Genomic DNA, 25,472 nt, shown 5'->3' on the forward strand with positions numbered 1-25,472 from the left:
TTTCTCAGATGCCTTATTAACAGTATATTTACTTCAATAAACACCAAGAGACAAAATAGTGTCTTTCATAACATTTGTATTTTCGAAGAATTTATATTTCAGCAAATTTCAAACACATTGATATTCAAACATGAAAGTCAAATGTAATTGATGTTTTCTGCATGAAATAAGAAAAGCGTATTCTTGATATGTTGAATTCAAAAATTTAAAGGTCTGATTGTCATATGTACTTGAAATATCAAATATTTTAGGTTATTTGCCTCGTATGATTATTGCTGTAAAATAATATGACTTGCTATATGGTTCATTAAGAGATGATATGAAATGCTAATTCATCAATAATTTTTCTGTAAAAATTTTCCAAACTCATATGTTGTAAAAGCAATTTTCTACCCTTCCAAATTTATTTCATATATTTTTAAACATTTCTTCTTCCATTTTCTACACACAAATATTTTTTTTTAAATATCCACTTCAGAACTTTTCTTTTCTCTCACATCCATGCCAAACTGATCAATACCAATGAATGCTCTAGAAATGTGATGTGTTATTTGACAATGGATTCTTAAACTCTCCGAGCTTTTGCGCATGCGTTAGGATATGTTTAATTCGTTAAAATAGAGGGGAGAAAAAAGATGAAAGGAGGAAATGTTTACATTTAACAATAAAATAAACTCAGATTACTCGCAGATTGAATTAAAATAATATGATCAGAAACAATACGTTATTCACATACGAGTGAAAAAAATTGAGCAAAAAAGTATCTTAATAGGGCGAAAATCAAGATCACAGAATGACGAAGAATTCTGGAAATGCGCTCATCCTTCCGCTTCTCTCCCCTTAATGAGATAGAATCTTCGAATCGTGGTCATCTCAGAATACTGAAACGAACAAGTAATAACAGTATGGTTCATGAAAAGGCTTATGCTGTATATATTGTATTTGAAATATTGTTTTCTACGCCATGTAATTTTATTATTTATATGTTGTTCAACTTGTGTTAATTTTTTTGTTCAAATAATATTGAAGTTCTTTATTATTTTTGATAATTATTGTTGTGCAAGTTAGCACTCACTTTATTGCATTATCCTTTCTTCTGTTGTCCTGTTTGAAATTTTGTTTTGCTTATCTTTTAATTTATAAAAAAATGTAGTATTTCCTATAATTTTAATTATTCTTTGTTGTTTTTAATTCAAAAATCAAGTTAAATGAACTAAAGTAGTTCTAGTGTCTCATAAACAATCCATTCTTTAACTATAGTAATCAATTTCACCAATTTAAAAGTTTAAAATTTTGAATTGTGCAGTATCTCAGTTTGACTTTTATTATTTGCCTGAAGTTGAGTTAAAAATAGAAAATAATAATGAACATTTAGCATATTACTAAGTAAAAAATCATTATATGGTTTATGATATCAAATAATTTAACATTTTTCATTTTTAGACATTATGTGCTCTTGTTCATGGTGTCTATGGAAAAGCCCCTGGAGATTATGGTTTTGATGTAATTAACCTTTTAATTGGTTTCAGTTCAGCTGAGCATCTCATGCAAGTAAGTGATATCTTATGCATGCAATTTTCTTATTTTTGAAATTTGGGGGGGGGGTTGTTTAGCTTCTTAGTAGGATCTGGATTTTTTTCTTTTTCCGTTGATCATTTTCTAAATTTTTGAATCTGTAGCATTACTCAAACTTTTCATGATGTAAAGTGGTATTTGAACTTTAAAAATAATTTTTTGCTCAGTGTTCAATAATAAGATATTAGAATTAATCCTTAATTTTATTTGAAGTCATATTTCCTGGTGATTATTAAATGTTTTATTTTATTAAGTGAAAATAAATGTGAGATGTCTGTAGGGTTAATACTTTGTTATTCATTAAATTGTAAAAATGAATTTACTGCCGCCATATTACGAAAAAAAAAATTATTTTATTTTATTTTTGTGCTGATTGTGAAAACTTATATTTGTGATCTAGGAAGGATGGATTGAATCCACATTAAAGTATTAACTTTCATTATTGGCAATCATTTTGTTTTTAAAAAAATGAATTTATTTTTTAGATTTATTTTAGTTATCATCTTTGATTTTCCGCTTGAAGTAATGTATATTACAGTGGGATGTTTGATGCAGATATTCGTTACATTTTACATATGTTCTAATCATCTTATTTTCCTTTCAGACTTTGATTGAACGGCTGTCTCATATTCTTTGCAATGAATATCCATCGAATTTGAAATCTCTAGTCTTAAAATTTTTATTGATTTTAGTTACTGTGAGTACTCACTCATTTATGTCATTTTTTTCACTTGATTATGTTAATTAAAATTGTGCTGCAGTTAATTGCGTTTTTATTTGAATATTTTTGCTAGCCATGGCAATGAAAATGTTAATTTTAAATGAAAAATTAAGTACAAATGTTAAAATATATATAAAAAAATCAGATATTGCTTTTTTAAAAAGAAAATATATAAAGTATTTATCATTTTTCCTCCTTAAAACCCATTTTTATGAGAGTCAGAATAAAATGAGTATACAGTTTTGTAATATTTGATTATTTTACTGCATATATGCAGTATCATCTGTCTTTGCGTCACTTAAACTACCAGAAATATGGATTATTAAATATTTTGAAGTCTCTGATATGAGGTTTATTATTAATCGGGTTCAAACTATTATTATTATTAAAAGATAAACGGGCATAGTGGAGCTACTTTTATTAAATCAAAAGGGTGACAAACGCCAATTACAATAAGAGTTGAAGGAAGAAAAAAAAAAGGCTTGTCATAGGCCCAGAAAAGTAATAAACTTTGATTTGTTTGTTAAAACTTGGATCGAAAATAGTTATCGATTATGTGGATGGCATATTTACATGAAATCGAATTTTCTTCTTCCGGCTCACTAGAATGAAGTGCTGTTGAAATTAATGTTTGGTTCTGCTAGTCTGTACATATATTTGCATAGCCATTTCGTGTTTAAATTTTTTTTCAAGAGTAGAGATTTTGGAATAAAAATTGAAAAATTTAGTGTAGAGCATATTATGTAATTTTTCTTGATTGTATTAAATTATTAATTGTCGAGTCTTTGCTGTAAAAAATCTTCATGGAACAAGTTTTTCCCCAAAATTTTAAATAGCTTAAGGACTTTCAAGGCTTTTTAAGATATTAACATTTTGTAAATTATTTTCCGACTTCATGGTAAGAATGCAATATAAATTTAGGTTATGAATAAAAGTTTAATGACTGATAAGGATTGATATAATTTTAAGCCTTGTAATGCTTTGCTTTGTTTCCTCTTCCCTTTATTTAAATTATTTTCTTTTACAAATAGGCTACTGAAAACGTAAGTCAAAATACATTGCTGGAGTATCTTATGATGAATAGTGCATTTGAAGCTATTATACAGGTATATATCTCATCTTATAAATGTCTTTCATCTTTTTAAATGTTATTTTCTTGAAACTTTTTTTAATTTCCTACATTATTTCATTATTTATTCAAGAGCACTTATTCAGTTTTGAGAATACTGTATAAAGAATTTCCATGAACTTACCTTTCAAATTTTATAAAATTACTTACCTTCTTAAAGATTTCATTTGACTGAGAGAGAAAAAAGAAATTTTTAAAGAATTTATTAAGGATGTTGTTATTATTATGCTGGACTAGCATCACATCATGGTCTGGTTGCTTAGGCAGCGGGGAAAGAAAAATTAATTAAAAAAAATATTGGAAGATGAAAATATCAATTCTATGTACAATTTTCAATAAATTAAACAAGCTCTTACACTATTTTTTAAGGACTAATTATCACATAAATGATATTTTAATTATAAATTTATTTTTAAATTCGTAAATTTAAAAGCAAATATATCTTATTAATGAATCTATGTTACTTTTAAAAGAATATTGAGCGAAAATAACATAGATGAATGTTACTTTTTTTTCATTTTTTTAATGTTTTGTTAATTTGAAAGATCGAATTAATATCGTTGATGGTATAACTAAAATTGTTGTTCTTTTTTTATTATCTTTTCTAAAGCAAATTTGTAAATTGATGCTTTTAGTTTATGTTCTAATTATACATATAAATATCAGAAGTAATAATGATTAATGTGAGAGATGTTACACTTTGCAGATATTATAGTGCATGAATATGCAGTATTTTGGGAATATCTTTACATACTTTATACAGATAACTGCAATTAAAATGTAATTTTCGTCTAAATTTGCACCATAGTATTGAAATATAAGATTTTGTTGTTAGCACATATATTGACAGCTTTCACTTTACTGTAATATATCATCACTTTGAAAGATTTTAAGTGATGAAACATTATCACATTCTGATGATTAATTTTTGCTAGAATTATTACTATGATGTTCTTAAATAAGTTATTTGATTTTTCACTTGCTGCAATGAAATATGTAAGTTGAATTTATATTAATAAATATCAGATTAAAAAGTATTTAGTAAATATTCTCAAAAGTAAATTAAAATGTTTTGCATAAAAAATAGACAATACTAGAAATTGGAAGATATTGCAACTTAAAACTTAATAAAAGGGGAAAAAAAATCGACTTCTTAATTTAAATTGAATTTTTGCATTAAGTAAATAAAATTGAATATTATGCCAGAGGAAGTAAAATATAAGCTTGGAAACTTTGACTTAAAAAAAAAAATTACTTAAAACCTACAAAATTTGCATCTTCTTGTTATAAAAATAGTTTTCCTGCTTTGAGATTAATTTTTAACTGTAAAGGTGTAACTCTTCTTTGACATTCGAAACAATTTCTCAACCAGAATATTGAAAGAATCTACTTATTCTTTATCATTTATTTCGGTATACAAGATATTATCGAATTATATATGAATATTAATTTAATATTAAAATGTTTGCTGATTCTGATGACACTAACATAATATTATTTGCATTGCAGCTTTTAAATGACACAAAATCGAGACAACATCATGGATATGATGCTGTGTTGTTATTAACAATACTTGTCAATTATCGTAAGCATGAGGTAAATCTGGCTTTATTTTAATTAGTGTTCTTTATATTTCTTATATTTAAATTAGTAGATGTTTTAATATTTTTATTTTAAAGAATTTAAAGCGTATATATTTAAGGCTTTTAAAAGCCTTTTCTATCTGCAAATTACCTGATTATTATGTGGCAATTTTTACAGACTGTATCATTAATACTATTATACTTAGTACAACTGTACCATTACCACTACATACTTTATATTTTCTTCTAGATAACAAGCAGTTTTTGTTTCAATATTATACATGACATTGTTAAAAGACCATCTTCATGAAATGACTGTTATAAAAATAAACATTTATGCATGCTGTGTAACATTTAATTAAACATGTATTATATTTAAGCTGCAAATTTTTAGTGATTGTTTGTGTTGGATAGCAAAATCGAATTTGATAATTGTTTTTTGCATATGGCATTATATCCATTCAAATTTGTGATAATGGATAAGAATTTTGTATTAACACTTAATCAGAATCAGTTTTATGTAATATTTATATTCTTTAAGTATATTTGAACCTTGGAGTAACGAGGGTAAGCGGCGCTTGAGATGTAATGATTTTTTCGGGTATATTTCGGGGCATATGATCCCCTCCTAAAAAAGTGTAAAAATAATGTAAAGATGTAAATAACTTCCAGGTATATTCCCCCATATATAACTGCAAAAAGTGGTATAGCTTCAGTAACATTTTGTTTCCTTGGCGCTCCATAAGAAAGGCTCCCGGACATCTGAACTCCCTCCCCCCCCCCCGTCTCCATTGCATTTAAGGTCTCAAAGTGATTTTCAGTTTTATCATAAACTTTTTCAATTAGCTTAAAGCAATATTTTTCTTACCTGTTGGATTTTTGAATATTTGTCTTAAATATATTGTAAAGCAAGAAAATAAAGTAGAAGTGTAAAGCATTATTTAATAATGCTAAATTTTTTATAAGTATAGAGTACACATTAATGAAATTCAGTTGATTTTATAATTATTTTTGGTTATTAATATTGAAGAATTTGAGATTATTTCTAGGGAACTTAGATAAAATCAAATCCTATATATATATATATATATATATATATATATATATATATATATATATATATATATATATATATATATAAAATAGAATACTGGGACCTTGGATATTAATGTTGACTTACATTACATTATTATATTTTTTGTTCCAATTTTAAATCATTCATCTTAATTTGTGTGTGTGTGTGTGTGTGTGTAATGAAGCACTAAATGCAGTTATGAAAAAGCCAATGTAATCTTCTTTTTAAACTGTATATTATAGACACATGGCGAGCTGTTTTAAAATCTAATAGTTTGAAAACGTATCTATAATTAACAAATTTTGCTAATGATATAAGAATCTATATATTTTTAATTTTTTTTATTTAGGCAGCAAATCCATACATTGTAAAATTGTCAATTATTGATCGTGAAATGTCTTTAAATGTGAGTATTTACATTTTACATTATATTCTTTATATTAGTAATTCATGACGCACATGGAAAAATATATTCTCCCTTATGGTGTTGGATCTTGTGGTATTCTAAGATTTTATTGTTATAAATTAACTCGAGCCAGCTGATCTTTTTTTTTTTAATCTTTGCTAGTTCAGTAAATTATTTTTTTTAATTAGAAAAGGATGGATAAAACAATTTGAGAAAATTAAATTTTTCTTTTTGGAAATTGGATATGACCTTTCTATTGCTTTTTAATTTTTGTCATATCTATTTTGAACTAGCTTGTTTTATTATAAGTAGAAATATTTGAATTTCTGAGCATGTTACATTGTGCAGCTTATGAATTGACTAAGCAATATTAAAATTTTGTCTTTTAATGACCAATTGCACATCTAATATGCATTTGATTTAGTGAGTTTACTTTAAGACATTAAAAAAAAAACTAGGAAATTATTTTGTGTAATGGGAATTTGTAAAAGTCTTAGTTTTGCAATCAGAAGATGAAGATTTTTGATTTTGAATAAATATCTACCTTGTGAAAAAAATTTTACAACTCATTTTTTTTTTTTTTTTTTTTTGTTATGGTGTTAGTAATTTTGGGGAATATATTACTATCTATCGTACAATCCTTATCATTTTATTGCTATTCAAGAATGCCCCTCCCCAAATAAAGTGCACCAGTGCTGTACTTTAAAAGGGGACCATTGTCTAACAAATCTTTATGCATAAAGTGTAAAATTTGTCGTGTTTGTTTTATAACAAATAATGAAGTATTGACTTTTCATTTCAGGGGTTTGGACAGGTTGTTTCACAGTCTTTGTCAGATTTTAACAGGTATTTCTCAATATTATTTTATACAGATTAGTTTTCCTTTACTAATATCTATTTTTCTATGCAGAATGTAGAAATACAGAAATCTCTCTTATATTCGTCATTCTGTTAGCCATAAGTATTTAAACAATTGCTATCATTAAAACTGAAAATTAAACTAATGAAAAAAAAAAAAATAAGACTCTCATCTTGAGGTTTCTGTTAATGGGGAGATGCATATTTGAATGTGGCTAATTCCATTCATGTATTTATCATAATGAATTGTCTGGAAGATATAGATACAACTAAGATCTTGGCTAAAAATTGATGAATATGAATTCTGAACTATCGTAATATATCTAGCATTAATTTTTTACTTGTTTTATGCAAATAATATTTGAATTGGCAACCTAATAGGGACCAAGGGTGTCGAAAACTAAATTGTGATGTGAGATTTAAAATACAATTTATATATGTAATTTACGAAATTTGTCCTTTTTGCCATGGATTTATAAATACTCCATGACCTCCTATTCATGCCTATGGTTATTGCATGAAGAGGCTGACAATCAAAATGCTGTTATATTGTCATTGTTATAAATTCATAAAATTTATGTTATTATGCCTTAAAATAGAAATATATGTGTATTTATGTGCATATAAAAATATTTAATTTCTTTGGAAACATAATATTCCCGAATTTTCTTTTATCTTTCTCCAATGCAAGCGCCTGTTAATCATTTTCAATGTATTTAATATGGCACTGTTATTACCTATAGAGTTATTCAAATGCTATGTAAAATCATATTCTGTTTCGGCAGCATCCACTTTATCTGATATGCTTTTAGTATTTCTTAAATATGTAATTTTAATAATTTACTCATAGTCCTAAAAGTTTTTATGTTCATTAATTAGATGCATACTTTAGCTTTTATATATTGAGAGAACTTTTATTTTATAATTAAGCATAGATATATTTAATAAATAAAATATAAAGATTTCTCAACTTCTTTTTCTCATAACAGATGATTGTATATAATATGTAATAATGCATTGTATTTGCAGAAAATTTTGTGAAGAAGAGCTTGAAACCCACTACAATTTCTGGTCATCAGTGACTACATTTGTGAGTAATAAATTTAGTTTTTGTATTAAGACTCCAATTGAATCGATGATTTTTCTTATTTTACATTTTAACATAAAGTTCATCTCATCAGTAGGAGGGAAATCTTTTAAAAATTGCAAAAAAAAAAAAAAAAAAAAAAGGAGGGGTTTATTTTATTAAATGCATGTTTTAAATAATCCTGTCCCAATAATCCATTAGTAATTTGCTGCTGAAGGGAAAACTATTCAGTCCTGTATAGATTATACCACTAGATACTTATATAATACAGAAGATAGTTTTATTAATTGCAGCTTGAGAAATATTGTGATTTGTTTAACAATATAATAAATTTAACATTTATTACAGTGATTAATAAATAAAAATATGAACTAGCTACTGAATTCTAGCCTATGTTTATGAATATTCAACAATTGTTAACAATTCTCGAGCATATGTTGGTATTTGTTGAAGTTTTATTTTTTAAAGGAGCTTTCTAAAAAATGGAGAGGAATATTATGTTTTATTTTATTTCTCAGTTCATTATTTTTTTGTACAATCTAAATCTTAATCTTTTTCAAAATACAACATATCATATCGCTTTCGTTTTAAAGCATCTGGGAAACTGTCACGAATTAAAGAGCTTTTTCAAACAATACTTATATACAATAAATTACCGTTGGAAGTATTGGGTAAAGACTATAGCTTTGTAGCATTGGACCAAGTATAATTATCATTTTTTTTTCTGATTTCCTTTTTTTACTATACCTTTTCACGATTTCGAGTATTAGATTGATTTGGAATTGAAGAAATATTTCTTTAATGTATAGATGGCTTGTTGTAAATCTTACTATATTTAATAAAGTTTCAAAAATAACAAAATACATATTGTGCGGATTTACGTATTCATATGTTTGAAGACATACTTTCACTTAAATGAATTATGTTAGTTAACTAGCATGGTGTTTAGAAATGTTTTTTTATTTTTCAAAGAAATTGTGAAGATATTTTTTTTTAATGAATTTTAGGGATCGTAAAAAAAAAAAAAAAAAAAAAAAATCCGCAATATTGAATTAAAATTAACCTCTTTTGCCAAGTTGTTTTTGTGGCAAATTGAACTAACTCATAACTTTTATCCAACTCTCATTGCATGCATTTGATTTTGCCACATGATTTTTACAACTTTTGATTTCACTCTTTCCTATTTTATATTTTCAAAAATATTGCCATAAATCAAAAATGGTTTATAGTGAGTGATTTCGTTATAATTTAAGGATAGTATAAGGTGTGAATTCCGTTAACGTATCTCGAATACTTGCTAAAAGCTGTACTAAATAGCTGCTTATTGATTTCGGTACAGATTACCTATAATAAAATAACCTATTTGATGCAACCGCTTTTCATATTTTTTGTTAATTTTTATATGAGAAATGAAATCCTTTCAATAAAAACAGAAAATTTTGAATAAATTTTAAGATTCCTAGGAAAACTGGAACACTATTTCTATAAGTTTTGCTAAATTTCACTTTATAGAAATCTTAAATTTTCATGCTAAATTTTACTGTATTAAAGAATAGTCTAGATTTTTTTAAATTGCAATTATTACATTTCCGTTGTTTATTTATAAGGCTTTTTTTTAAATCATAACAAAAGGTTTAGTTATTATCTGGGATTTGTGCTTAGCTTAATGTATGTTTTCAAGAAAAATAATACTGTTGATGAAACGCTTACATTATGAGGAAATTTTTAAGTGGCTAACTCATTCAATCCTTTGTTCAATAATCATTCAGGTGTCTTCATGAGTTTCAAAATTATCTGTAGTTAAGAAATAAATCTTTGCCATAGTTCATTTAGTTAAACGAACAAACACCAATTTGCATACCAACAATGAAGTAAACTGCCATTAGAAGTACTAATAATGAAATTAGAATAGGCTTCATGGACTCTACTATAAAAATAATCGTGTGATTTCGCCAGCAATAATAAACTGTATTAATAAACTTTTTTTTTTTTTTTTAGTCTTCATGAGTTTCAAAATTATCACTTTGGCCACGTAGAATTACCTACATTTCTATAAATTGGATTAAGTTAATATATATGCAAATACCTGGAATTCATTAAGATTCACAAGTTTATTATATTTTAAAATTAACGTGGAAATCTTCGTGGAATTTTCTGAATGATTTTTAATATTTTAGATTGAAAGTATGTTTGTATCTGAAGAACGAGAGGCGGATAAGCTTAATATTAGGTAAATATTCATTTCTGAAATTTTCTGTTTACTCATGAAAGTAAATTGTAATGATGCTTAATTGTTTTTCTGTTTTGTAAACATTTAATTCATAAAAAGCCAAACATTATCTCTTAAAAATTTAAATGGGTATTTAGTAACAACAGTATGGTTTTTCATGACAATACAAAGAGTAAATAGACAACTTTCGAAATTCTGTTACCTTGAAAGTGGTGTCTGATATTACCCATTTTTATCTTCAACTATTCCATGTTACTTTATTCTAAAATATTCTCCAAATATTTCCTAATCCAAATCCCACTTTTTTATTTAATTGTTTCTGACACGCACTCTAAAAAAAACTGATTCTGGTGTTCCCAATCACTGAGTGAAGAGATAAAAGGCCCTAACGCTTACGGCTTAATTTCAAAAGTACCTTAGATTCCCTTTACTAAATCGATACACCTCAAAGAAATTCCTAACAGAATGTCTTAGTAAAATCACTAGATGAAAAATTATTTTCACTTTAATCTTGTGTTGCTATGTAGACAGGCCTGTTGTCTTTTCATGGTTTCCCAAGTAAAAATTATGACCACCCGAGGAAAAATAAGTTGAAGTTTATTCATTCTAAATCATCAATTTTTAGGAAATCTACTGTGAACGTATCAGATTAACAAAGGAATAATTTCACGTAAAAACATTTGAGGGAAGAGGGGAGGGCAAGAACTTATTTGGATGACTTGTTTTTGTTTCTTTTTCTTTAAAAAAAAATTTCATGAATTTTTGTAGTTGATGCTAGTAAATTATTTATTAGTATATATTATACATATTGGTGTTTGTAGTAATTCTTTTTTCAGGATAAATAAATAATTTGTCTCTTCATCAATGGATCTAGGAAGATACTATTTATATATTGAACCCTGTAAAATGCCATTAAACTTATGTTTATCGGTTTGTCACTATTTAAACATTTATTATAAAACATTTTATATATTTTTAAAGAAAATATTTTGTTGAAATCTATAGTTGATTTTTAGGGTTCTATATTTATAGAAAACATATTCCTTTTCAGTGTATGAGCAATTAAATGTTTTAACGTTTAAAATCACTAAATTGGAATTATATAATATTCATTTTGGTGTTGAAACAATATCTTTCAGCGCAATTTTTTTCATTTCACTTTTTATTTATTCCGGATTTTTTTTTTCATTCTCAAGAAGATTTATACTTTTTCAAAACAAAGCAAGACATTTACACCTGCATGAAATTATTTCAGTAATTTGTAGAAATAATTTGCTCATTATATACTATGGATTCTTCCTTTTAATAGGGCAAATAATGCTGTTCTGCTTGCTTTATATGAAGTTGTTCATCTGAATAGGAATTTTCTTATTACTCTTACCCATGTATGTATGCAATTTTATGTTATGACTTATCTTACTTTTATTTTTATATTTATGAGAATTGTTTCTTTACTTAGGTTGTGAAATTTTAACTTTTGCTCAGTGTTATATATATCTTAACTGTTTATTTATAAAATTGACCCAAATGGTGTGAATCTCAAAATGAGTGAAAAGAGATAATATTTGTTTGATTTATTAGGCACTTAAAAAACCCTTTTAGATAAAAATTACAATCGGATATTTTTATCAGAGTGACTTTCAAATAATTTAAATTTTCGGTGAACCATATATTTTTTATAAATAATAGCTGTGGGAATTTTTAATAACAACTGTTTTAACTGTTAGAAAAATAAAGAGTTCAATTAACATTGTTTATATTAAGAATATGATAACAGCAAGACTGCAAATGTAAATTTCCTTTATATTATGACAAGGGAAATTGTCTAGATATAATTAGTTTTGGATATTCCAAAGAAAAGGGAGAAAAAGAGATATAAAAATCAACGAAATTCTGGATGCCCCATTGGTGAGCCGAGCTATTAACAAATCGTCCTCATCGATTCAATGAAAATTTCTAAAGCCCTTTTTAGTATACCGAAGAATATTCATGAGATAAATACAAACTTTGTATGTTTATCTCAAAATTCAGTTAGTTGATTCCATAATGCATCACTGCTGTCATTGCTTAGCAGCAGGAGGACTAAGTTAATAACTGGAATTTATTTCTTCCTATTATATATCTTACGGCTGTATTGAAAATATTCATTGAGTTTGGCCCTAATAATTTACTTAATTATTTATTGTGAAAAATGCATTGTATCAGTTATACTAATATGAAATTATTTTCTGTTCTAATAAATGTTTTAGCAATATTGGATTTTTTTTTTTGTTGATGATTAATTTTGCTTCCATGTGTTTTAATTTCACTGTATTTTCTTTTGTAGAAAATTATATAAATCTAAGTGATTTTTTTTTATCTGTTTCCTCTTGTAATAGTGCCAAGTTGATGCTTCAGGCTCATCTGTGTCTCCATCTCCCTCTGAACCTATTGATATGATAAATTCTTGTATGTATAATTAATTGCACATTTTTCAAAAAAAATTAAAAATCCTTTATAAAAAGTTTGAGCTTATTTTAAGGTCCAATTAATTTGATTACATCTTAGAATTTTTTAACCCTGTTCATTAAATATTTTTTTAATGTTGCAAGACTCATCTTGCTTTTGAAATTATTTCGTTTTTTTCTTTTTTTTTAAAGATGTTCCATTATATACAAAGGAAGATATATATCATTGCATGTTAGAAAATTAATTGCACTATTTAATATCCAACTGCTCGGCATTGATTTCAGAAACACCAAAGCAATTCCATGTTATTCTCTGCCAAGAGCATGCACTAAAAATGCTCCACGACTTTGGAAAGTAAAAGAAGAAAAGATTAGCGCATTCATGGCTTTTTTTTTTTTTTGCAAACAATCGACTAAACTGCATTTCACCTCTGGTATTGAATAAAATATACAAGAATGTATTTCCAGTTACAAAGACTCAAAATATATGCTTAGTAACTGATGGCCATGATTTTTCACCCTTTGAATTCTTTGTTAGAAACTGAAACATATGAAATATTTTTCGTTTGAAAGTCTGTGACAACAATTGTATTAACTATCAATATTACTTAATCATTCTTATTTGAATTAATTGGAAGAGGATGCTAATGTAATATCTATGCAATATAAAGTTCAGCTACTAAGAGAGAGAAGTTATAAAACAGGCTTTAGTTTGTGCCTCTCTTTCCCAGTTTCATTTTTGTTATATAAATCAAAGAAAAAGGTTTGTGCTGGATGAATTGAATTTTCCCAAAATAAATGTTTGACCCCTCTTTTTGTGCTACACATTTATCATCATTATCACAGAGTTAGTTTTAAGTGACATCTTCTTATCATTCGTTAGAAGCTCTCATGTGTATTAATCAAAAATATTTTCTACTGCATGAAGGAAAACCAAGACAGAAGATACTGGATTTTAGTATTGTAATATTATTCTTTATATTTTATACAAAGTCTTAAGAATATCATTGAGCCCTTAACCTTTGTTCTAAATGGGTTTCTTTCGAATCGTTGAAATCTGGAAAACTATTCAGAATTTTTTATTAAAAGAAGTCTCTACGAATAAGATGTTATTGTTTGTATCAGGCAAAATATATGATAAATAGTTATTTGTTCATTTTGAAATTGATTGTAACTAGCTATTCTATATTTTTTTCCTTCTTTTTACTCGAAAATAATCTTGACAATGTATATTCTCGTGACAGATATGGTATTCTTTTTTCAGTTCATTTTTGAATAAATGAAAAGAATTATTTTGAAATTACGTGTTTTAAATATCTTAAATAATGTTAATAATAACTCAAAATTGCTCTGACTATCTGTCTTTAAATAATATTTCCAAAGTCGCGAGGGAAAAATCTCGAACTTCCATTTGAATTTGGTAAGGTTTTTTTTTTTTTTAGGTTAAAGAAAAATTATGAAATGTTTTATTTAAGTTATAGTTTCTTCGGTTAGAAAAGAATGGTTTGCGCAAATTATTTTTTATATTTTACATCCAAAATTTTGCATGAAGTATTCAATATTTTCAGCTTTCCACTATGTATAAATTTTGCCGCTTTTGACTCAATTTAATAATTGATAATTTCTTTCTTTCAAAATACTTTAACTAATAACTAATATTAATGGCAAAAAGAAGATGAGATCACGAAGAAGAATTTTCTAAAAAGTTATGTTTCGTTTTATAAGTTTTTGCCGCCAAATCGAGAATGTTGTACTCCAGGTCATACCCGAGACTGCTGTAACTACGTGAGAGAACAGAATAAATTCCTTTGAGAGTAGCAATATTCAATCCACGGAAGCGGTATTTAGTCGCTCATACGCGAGTTTATTGAATGGTTTGTTTATTATTAAATTCAGAATATATTAGAGGATTTTTTAAAGATTAGAAAAAGGTTTTTTGAAGAACAGCTGGATTCATTTAAAGAAAAAAATTCGTTTGGATGATTTCTATTCTAATATTTTGAAATCAAAAGAATTTCTTGTTTTTGTTAAGTTGTAAAAATAATTCTTATGTTATTACATGGCAATGCGGCTGTGGAAAATAGATTTAATATCAACAAGGATATCCTTGTTGAAGATATGAAAGAAGATTCTTTAATTGGTTTAAGAACTGTGTATGATGTCTTAAACTTTTATGGAAGTTTTTTAAATGTTCCGATTTCAGACGATTTGCTTCAGTATGCTAAATCAGCGTGTGAGAGATTTTATGCAGCGTTAGGAAAGCAGAAAAATGTTGGGAAAAGAAAAAGAAGATGAATCCAACAAACGCAAAACAGAATTGCAAAAGAAAAAAATGAAATTGATTTCTGAAAATTCTGCAGAAATTGATGCCCAAATATATGAATTGACAAAAATAAATAAAAATAATAATCTTGTTGTGTAATGTTTTTTGTTAAATAACCATTGAATAGTTCATATTATGATAGCAAGAATGCTATTTTGTGTTTTATTTCACTTGAATCCTAAATTTTCTGTGACTTACTATTAAAGAGCATGAGAGATGACCAATATCTTTCTCCTTCCCCTTGATATATAAATTTTATCTTGCTAAATTTTAGGCAGTAAATAAAGAGTTTTTTTTTCTGTATGTAAATATAAACATTCTTTTAATGTAAATGATTTCGAGTAGTGTTAAATTGTCGCTCCCTTTTCTTGCCTTTTTTTCTTTCGTTAAAACTATGGATTATTGTTATTCCATTATAACTAGCATATCAGTGCTGTTCTCACATTTTCTTTTATATTGCATATATGTATAGGGAAAACGCAGAGAATTTATTTTCTAGATTTGATTGACAATCCTGTATAAGTAATGGTTCTATATTTAAAAAATTATAAAGCCAAAGATGTATGCGTATTCCACTGTCATTCAAATTAATTTTTTCAAATTCCTTATATTGATTTAATTGAAGTGTAATTTTTCTTTTTAGCTCCATCGAAAGTTGAAAATGAACTTCCTCCTTCGAATTTGCTGGTCACATTCTTAGAATTCTCATCAATTATCATGCTGAATACCAAAGGTTCAGGAAACTCTTCTATTTCCGTAAAAAATCAATTTAATTAATACTTGTTTTTAAAAAACGACAGATTATTTTACTTGTAACATTTGTTAAAATCTGTTTTGAGAGAAGCATATAAACTTTGAAACGAATACATAATTCTGAATTAGAATATCATATGTTAAAAAAATGGAAGAGGTAACTAAAAGTTAATTAATGTTATTATTGAATACTCTTATAAAAGAGATTACTTTTAATTTCCTTTTTTAATTTTTGATTTTCATATTTAGTTTTAAATACACTAATAAAATTTTGGAGACAATGTTTTTAATTAATCAAAATAAAAATGCTCATTAATGGATGCCTACATGTTTAAAATACTACAAACTTTAAAAATTTCATTGGCAGCACCCGTTTTACCAGTCTTGTATACGAAGTATAAATAAATTATTATAATCATCAAAAAACTGGGAACACAAGAGCGTGACGAATCTCCAGGTTTTAGACCTCTTTGAGTTCTAAAAACACACTTTTGGCGTTATGTCTGTCTATCGGTGAGAAATATAACTCAAAAATGCTTGGAGCTAGACGGATGAAATTTGGTATATGGGCTTTTCACCAGATTTGAAGATTTCTATCTTAGTTTTGACCCAAATCCATTCAAAGGAAGTACGTATGTGGTTTGTTTGAATATAAGTTAACGGGATAACTACAGAATGAAGAGAGCTAGATCGGTAAAATTCGGTACACAGTGTCGACACCTATCAAATTTTTAGCCAAATCCAACAGCCTGTCTATTCAGAGACATACTAATGCAAGAACTCAACAGCGCAGTGGCGTAAATTTACTTAATTTGGTATTTGATTTTATGACTACAATTGTAGTTCTGTGTCAAATTTTGGATGCAATCGGTTAAGAAAAATGCGTCTAAAACATAAATTTGATTTGCGAATGTTATTAACTGCATGCCAGAAATTAATCGCCAAAAAACTCTTCAAGAATCATACGATAGAATCTGTAAAAGTGCTAGATTCATGCCAAAGGTTAATGTTTCTTAACAATTCTGCGTCAATGCCATGCAAGGCGTTCTCTGCCTTACCCAATGTCCACAATTTTTTGCAGGATGATGGGGGATAACACATTATTAGAAACTATGCAACAAAGTTTTAGGGAGACTACTCTCTTTGGTTGATGTCATGAGTAGATTCCTCAAATTTTGGCTAATAAATCATGATATACATCAGGAGATGTTGATTTTATCTGCTAAGAGGTTGTTCCCCTATTTAGATATTTAAGATTTAGATATATTCTAGGCCTTTAGAATTTTTTAACACTTTTAAAGCACCTTTAAAGTTAAATTCTACATGTTACAATTTATTGATATATTATGCATGATGAAATGTTACCATAAAAGTTTCTGATTGAAGTTCGATTTTCACAAAAGTTCTTTTCCACAAAAAATATACAAAAGCAATGAAAGTTTTCTGAAAAATGTATCTAAGTCTCTATCATGCGCAATACAGAAAGTTTTGTTGTATGAGTGAAAGAAATAAAATTAAAAATCTTTTTTTGTGGGAAAAAATATTAATTTCAGAGTTACAATTAATATCTTAGTGAGAGAGAAAAAAAGTTGATGGATTTTTATTCTTTCTGCAATTTAATTTCTATTCTTTCTGCAATTTAATTTCTATTCTTTCTGCAATTTAATTTCTATTCTTTCTGCAATTTATTTTTGTGCTTCCCTGTCAATCTATTCTATTCCATTTATCATTGCTTGCTACTCATAAATATACATGGAATGCTATGTCACTTTATTTTACTACAATATAAAAAAGCATTTATTTACTAATAAATGTAAATAAGATTTTTTTCCTTAATACTTTATAGGCAATTTAATGCTCTGTATAAGTGTTTTTTTATTGCAAAAGATTTCATTATATGAAGACATATATATGTTGCAAACTTGGAATACTAATCGCAGAATTTTACTCTAAATGTTTATGCATTGATTCTACATATCTTTATTACTGTTATTGTAGAATCTTTTTAAGCAGTTAAGCTATTGAAAATATTTTGTTGCTTCAGATGCATATAGAAATTTGAAAGCAGGTATAATTATAAGAATAATATTCCAATGGATGTCTTTATGAAGTAACCAGCTTGATAATAGATTTATAATGAAAACTTTTTCATTTGGCATAAAAAAATATATACCATTTGTCAATCAAATATATTAATTAAAGTAATAAAATTAATAAAAATCATTTGAAATTCATAAGAATACATCTAAATTCAATATACAAGAAACAACACAATTACACTTTAAAATGTGAGAATAGTTGCATGTTTAATTTTTACAGTCGTTCCTAAGAAAAAAAATTTAAATTCTTTTCAAACGACAGAGAACAGCGCTTTAAATCCAAACAAAGATACTGCACGGTTGCTCATTTAATTTGAGGTCAAATAAAAAATTAATCACAAATATTTTGAAAATCATTTATGAACTGTTATCTCTGTAAGTAAGAAATTTTTTAAAGGTTAACAATTTGAAAGTGAATTTAACTCGAAATTTTAGTATTTTATATTAAAATATTTTTTTTGTCTTATTTTAAAGACATTCTCACAGTGTCATCTTTCCCAAGAAAGTTATTAATCTTGATATTCAAGTAGATTGAAATTTATGATTTTTAAATTTTATTTGAATCGCTTCTGCCTTTCATTTAAATGTAAAGTGAGGAATGCATAATTCTACATTAGCAAAAAACTGTTGTAATCCAAAATGTTAATCAGTAGTTCGTGAATCATTAAAATTATGTGAAAATATCGTTTTTGCATATACAGTGGCTCCTAAAATTGAGTATACACTATACTCTTTCCTCTTTAATTTTATTCTTTTTGATCTTAACATTCCTATTTATGGCTAATATTTATAAGAACGACAAAATATATATTAACAAAAATATTAGTCTAAAAAACCAAACGGAGGATTGCAAATTCCAAAGTCACAAAATTGAGTATATACCTTATAAAATATGCGACTTGACTGCCATTATTTATTTCCAAATGAATAAATAAAATAGTTTTGTTACTTTAATTGGCAATCATTGATTTCCAAGCGAAAACAAACGTTTTGGTTATCATAATGAACTCCAGAAATGAGACAAATGTTGAAATTCGGAAACTTGTTATTCGATTGTCTGAAGATAGTAAATCTCTTCGAGAAATTGCAAGGGAAATTCAATGCAGTCACAGATGCGTTCAAAAAATTATCCAGAAGTATAAAATGTATGGACAAATTGCTAATAAACATGGAAGAGGAAGAAAAAAAATCCTCAGTGCCACGACCAAGAGAAGAATTATTCGAGAGGTAGCAAACAATCCTAAGGGGAGTGATACAAAAATTGCTACATCTACTTCAAGAACAATTGGAAAGTGTGTTTCTGCAGAAACAATTCGAAGAGTAATTCGAAAAGCAAATTATAATGGTCGCGTAGCCAGAACAAAACCATTCATTTCCAAATTAAATCGAGAGAAAAGAATTTCATTTGCTAAAAGTCATATTCCAAAGCCTCCTAACTTCTGGAATCAAGTAATATTCAGTGACGAAAGTAAGTTCAATGTTTTTGGTCTTGATGGTCGATGTTATGTTTGGAGAAAGCCCAAATCTGAACTTGTTCCTAAAAACACCAATCCTTCTGTCAATCAGGGAGGTGGTTCACTTCTCGTATGGGGCTGTATGTCTGCAAAAGGAATGGGAAATTTAGTTTTCATTGATGGGATCATGTACAAAATTAAATATTTAGATATGCTGAAGAACAATTTAAAACAAAGTGCCCAGAATTTGGGTTTAGGGTCAAGTTTTCTGTTTCAACAAAATAATGACCCGAAACATACAGCTAAAATAGTTAAGTTATGGTTGTTGTATAATTGTGAAATGCAATTACACACCCCTCCTCAATCTCCAGATCTCAATGTGATTGAAAATTTGTGGGCACAATTAGGAAAATCAGTTTAAAAAAACACGATATTAGGGCCAAGGAACACTTAAAGAGTATTACAAGAAGAATGGTCGAAAATACCCGGCGAAACAACTCAAACTCTTGTCAACTCAATGCCATACCGTTTACAAGCTGTTCTAAATGCAAAAGAATATACAACAAAATATTAATTTATCTTTTTCTCTTTTTGTTGACAGATTTTGCTAGATGTATACTCTATTTTGCGACATTGGAATTTGTAACTTTGACATAAAAATTACTGTAATAAAAATATTATTGATTCCTCCGTTTTGTTTTTTAGCCTAATACTTTTGTTAATGTATATTTTGTCGTTCTTATAAATATTAGCCATAAATAGGAATGGAAAGATCAAAAAGAATAAAATTATAGAAGAAAGAGTATAGTGTATACTCAATTTTGGGAGCCACTGTATATATCATGTATAAATGCAACTTGCACCCAAAAGTTAATACAAAAGGCTTTATCTAGTTATGTTTTGATACCTGAATTTAAATCCATTTATGATTGCATACAATGTCTTAATTACAATTACATCATATTGAGACTTTTGTAAGAAATCTTGAATACATAAAACTAACAACAAAAAATATTAAATAATGAGAATTTATCTTTTACTTGTTACAAAATAAGGACTTTGTTTTGTATGATGTTTAAAATATGAAAGTCGTTTTGTATCAATTGTAAATAAAAATGATTTGGGCAATATTTTGTAAAATTAGCTACAATCTTACTAGGTATTATTAGAAAATGAAATTTCCGTTTTTTAAATTTTTTTTAATTTATTTATTTACTTTTTTATCGATTTATATTGAGTAAATGACATTCTGTGAGGCAAAAATTTTAGATTACCACAAACACAGAGACTCAACTGAAATATTATGGCACTGGAAATCATTTTTTTTTACTTAGATTTTATATTTTTTCCCCTGCCGAAATATCTTATTTGATATTGCATTACAGCAATGTGGTATAAAGAAATGCATGATCAATAGTATTTAAATGCCAAATAAAAAAACTACCAACAATTTGAAATTTGTGAAACTAACACCTAAATGCACCATTTTAAAGCCATTACAAAAAGTTCGATGTATCGGAAAAATTACGCATTGGAATGAGCTGAAATTTTTTGTACCCATATAAAATGTCCTTCTCCATTGATTTATGCTGAAATTTAGGTGTGTTGCTATTTTTAAAAAATGTAATTTTATTTTTGAAAAATTATATCACACGTGTAAAATTACTTTTTAATGATAAATATGTATGCAAAATGTGTAGAATACCTTATATTTCTATAAGAAAAAAATTTTCAGGCCAATAACTATATTATTTTTAAAATTAAAAATAAAAGTCCAAATTTTTATTTTAACTTTAGAGGATTACAATCTTGTTAGCTCATAATTCCGAGACCTGTAGACCTAGACTAGTGGAATTTTGTTTCTGGCTGTAATTTTTGGTGTTAATGTGAAACTTGACGAGGAAAGTGGGTGTTGCCTTTGGATCTTTTGAAGTTCATTCTTATTTCAATATACAGACAATCCCATATGAAATTTTTAATTCAACAGTCCTTAAGAGTACTTGAATCCCTTTTGAATAACACCTTTCTTTATGATTGTGTGATAAACGATGCTAGTTTAAAGCTTGATGGCTCCTTTTCTCCTCATGACTGTAAATTTTATTTATTTTGAATCATTTGTGTATCTTCTAGATGAATCCAATGTGAATACATGCAAATTGTGTTTCATTATTCTTACTTGTATAACTGAGGTAAGTTGAGAAGCTATGTGTTATACTTTCGTTTTATTTTATATATTGCTAGGTATAAAATATATTATACCTTATTATAAATTGTTTCATGTATATTGTATTGTTACATGTAAAAATTCAAACGATATTTGAATTTCTCCTTTATCATAGTGATTCAAATTGATTGATCATATTGGGAGGTTTGCATTATCATAATGTATTATAAAATTCTAATACAGTTGTAATCATTTGAAAATCATAAAATAAGTTCCGTAACTTGTTTTTATGCATGGCTTATGCGAGTCATTTTAAAGTAGAGTTGCACAGTTTAATATTTCCCCAACAGAACCAAAACGCTGTGTTTGCGCATTTCTTTAAGAAACTATATAAGTTCAAAATACTTTCCTACACTCTCTTTTTCCTGCCTTCTCTCTTCCTATTTAGTTCGCTGCACCATGTTCATCGTGGCTTGGACAAAGAACCTTAATAACAGATAAAAATTGGACGATTTCGTTAAATCACGAGGAATAAAAATTGTTGAACTCTATGACTGTTTCTACAAACCATGTTTCACATACACATATATATTCTGTGCTGCCGATGTTTACTGTTATTTGAAATGTTAAAAGAATCAAATGATGCATTTGTTTCTTTGTAATAGTAAAAAAATCTAGTTATTTTTTCAATTTGTTGAATCGAAAATTCGACTCAAGGCTACAATTTTTGTGTGAAAACTACATACGAAATTTCATATATCTAGCATGCTGTATTTCTGAGCATTCGCGTTTCAGCAATTCAAAAAAGGCAGAATAACAGGCAGTCAATCATTTAAGAGAGCTGGTCCAAAATTTGACACAGAACTTTAAATCTTGTGATAAAACCTTATAATAAGTTTCACTTCTCTAATATTTTTAGCTATCATGCTCGCATGCTCGTGGTCGGATAAACAAATAAAATGACTGCCCTTTTTCAGATTTTGTCCCAAACATGATACAAAACTTTATTTTCGATATAAAGACCTCACACCAAATTACATCGCTCTAACTCATAGGCGGCAATAATAGGAAGCAGGAGACAACTATCCCCTTTTGGTGACTCCGTGCTCCTTTACCCCCGTCGGCGAAAAATTAAGAATTTCTTCGGCAAAAATCTCCAGCGTTTCGGAATGGAGGCGTAGAAAGCTGGATATTAGAGATTCTTTCAATTTAAATCTTGTCTTAAGGTTATCATATAATAAATAGTCATTAGAATTGTGTCTAAATTTGATGATCTGGTTAACGACAGTTAAAACTGTAGAACATCCTACATGTTATTCTGTTGTCATCCCATCCCCCTATCCCATGTCCCCTGTAATTTACTCTATATTTGCTAGAATAATAGATATGGCGACAAGTGAATCAATGTCATGTTTTACAGAATTTTTTGGTCGTCGACTAATTGACGGATTATATTGTATGTTGTATGAATTTGTACTTTCTTCGACTGTTTTGGTCTCTTGTCCGCGGAATGGTTAGAGAAAATGAAGGTATATTAATATTATACAAGATTGAGACATTAGGATAAAATTCAATTTTACTGAAGACTTAAAAAAGAAAGAGACATTTTATTTATCAAATCCTTTCTTTTCGCAGAAAAAATTTTCAAGAATTTTTAGCTTGTTATATTTTACTTCTTAATAATAATTCTTTGTCTGGTTAATCGTTAAAGTCATCTATCAAAAACATAAACATCTGCTGCTACCATTCTTTTGCAGTATGGGTTTACTTACTTAGCAGAAATATCAAAAAAGTGGAGGAGTGATTATTATAGTAAAAAAATAATAATATAGTAATGAGGTTGAATTTTAAACATCTTCAACTTTCATATTTTAAAATTCTAATTAAAATAATTGTGTTTTATAATTAATTTTATCACTTTAAATTTAATTTTCAAACTAAACATTTTCTTCTATTACCTTTATACAAACGTCAAATTTATGAAAAAAATCTTTTTAAAAAATTGGAATATTTTACATTCCGCATGAATTTTACAGTTCATGAATACTTCTTGATTTTATTAGCTATAATGTTTAATTTTAAAAGAACTATAATTGATTTAGTTTGATGAATATAAAAACACAAACTTTTAGTTTAAAAAATATTTTCATTTAGAAATTTATCCGGCGAAATATTCTCACAAAAATACTCTTTAATTAAAAAATTTGGTACTTATACCCAAATTTTTATTGAAAAATATTAACATTATGTTAAATAAGTATTTATTTAATCGCCAAATATAACAGCAATAATGGTAATTTATATTTTGATGAACAAATCAGATTGATTTCATTTCATATAACGTCCATCTAATTAATTCACAACTTAATATTATTGGTCAATTGTCAAGTTTATTAATAAGTTAATAATTATTTTCGCCTGTTTTTGGCCATTATTTTACTTTGTTATGAAATTGAAATAATAAGGTGAAGATCTTTTTCCAATATAACGTATCAGTACATTTCATTTGAGATTATGTTATTGATTCTTCATTTCCTATTGTTCCTCCTTTTTGATCGTGCATTTTTTATTCCCCGATACCATACAAATAAATGAATATTTCAAATAATTATTTATGATAATTAAATTTGCTATTAAATTCTTAATTATTTTGATTTAAATAGGAAATTAATTATTTTGAAGATAAATTGGAGAAAATTTTTGCTTGCTCCTCCATCGAAGATGTCTTACCCTTTATAGGAAAATTTTTGCTGCCACCACTATTCTTAAGCCTTATCGTTGCAAGATTGCTTTTTTTGAAGAAAAGCAAAAAAAAAAAAAAAAAAAAAATGTATATAGGTAGCTTCTTTACGCTATAAAAAACATCAAAAAAAAATAAAAAAAAAATCGTGTAATAAAAATCATTTAATAAAACTAAGTTAAAAATTATTTTATAATGGTAGTATATTTTTATAAAGTAGTATGTATGGTATACTATACAAAATGAACATAAGGGTTAACTCATTCCATGTTGGAGGCTTCATTGGTAGTCATAATTCCAGAAGTGGATTTTTTTCGTCTTCAGGGAGGTCTAAAATATGAATATTCAGTAAAATTTCAAAGTCATATTATTTGACTGTTACAATGCTTTGTCTAATATACTCCGTATAAGAGAACATAAAATAAATAAACATGTTAATAGCAGTAAGATAGAGAAAAACATTTTTTTTTTACTTCCAATGCTGATTATTTCATCACCAGAAATACCATCTGTATGCAGTATTTTTTTAAAAGAAAAAAGTAATGCCAATTGAATTTCTTTCCAGAAACTAACCTTTATTTTTGTAGTTTATAATCCTAACACTTACTTATTCGGTTGATCTGATTAAAATATGTTTGAAATCTATTTAAAACCAAACGTGTGATATCTTTATTATTAACAACAACAACAACAAAAAATCTGTGCCTAATAAATTTCCTATCTGTTTAATAATCTCTTCCACCTGAAAATAAAATTTCCCCCTTAAATAAAGGCCATTATGCGAATGAGTTTCTTACAAATTAAGTAAAATTTCATTTACAACACACG

At 26.9% G+C, this 25,472-nt stretch overlaps 1 protein-coding gene across 2 annotated transcripts in view; it reads left to right on the forward strand.

The window, feature by feature from the left end:
• Positions 1-25,472, forward strand: part of LOC129958232 (armadillo-like helical domain-containing protein 3) — a 61,550-nt gene that overhangs the window by 15,148 nt on the left and 20,930 nt on the right. For both annotated transcript variants that reach the window (XM_056070525.1, XM_056070526.1), the window contains exons 6-17: positions 1,444-1,551; positions 2,180-2,272; positions 3,328-3,402; positions 4,935-5,021; positions 6,433-6,489; positions 7,292-7,335; positions 8,377-8,437; positions 10,612-10,664; positions 11,974-12,049; positions 13,043-13,112; positions 16,078-16,167; positions 21,871-21,929. In XM_056070525.1, coding sequence (XP_055926500.1) covers positions 1,444-1,551; positions 2,180-2,272; positions 3,328-3,402; positions 4,935-5,021; positions 6,433-6,489; positions 7,292-7,335; positions 8,377-8,437; positions 10,612-10,664; positions 11,974-12,049; positions 13,043-13,112; positions 16,078-16,167; positions 21,871-21,929 — 873 coding nt within the window. The remainder of the gene's footprint in view (positions 1-1,443; positions 1,552-2,179; positions 2,273-3,327; positions 3,403-4,934; positions 5,022-6,432; positions 6,490-7,291; positions 7,336-8,376; positions 8,438-10,611; positions 10,665-11,973; positions 12,050-13,042; positions 13,113-16,077; positions 16,168-21,870; positions 21,930-25,472) is intronic.

Source organism: Argiope bruennichi, chromosome X1 (assembly GCF_947563725.1).
Source record: "Argiope bruennichi chromosome X1, qqArgBrue1.1, whole genome shotgun sequence".
NCBI lineage: Eukaryota > Metazoa > Arthropoda > Arachnida > Araneae > Araneidae > Argiope > Argiope bruennichi.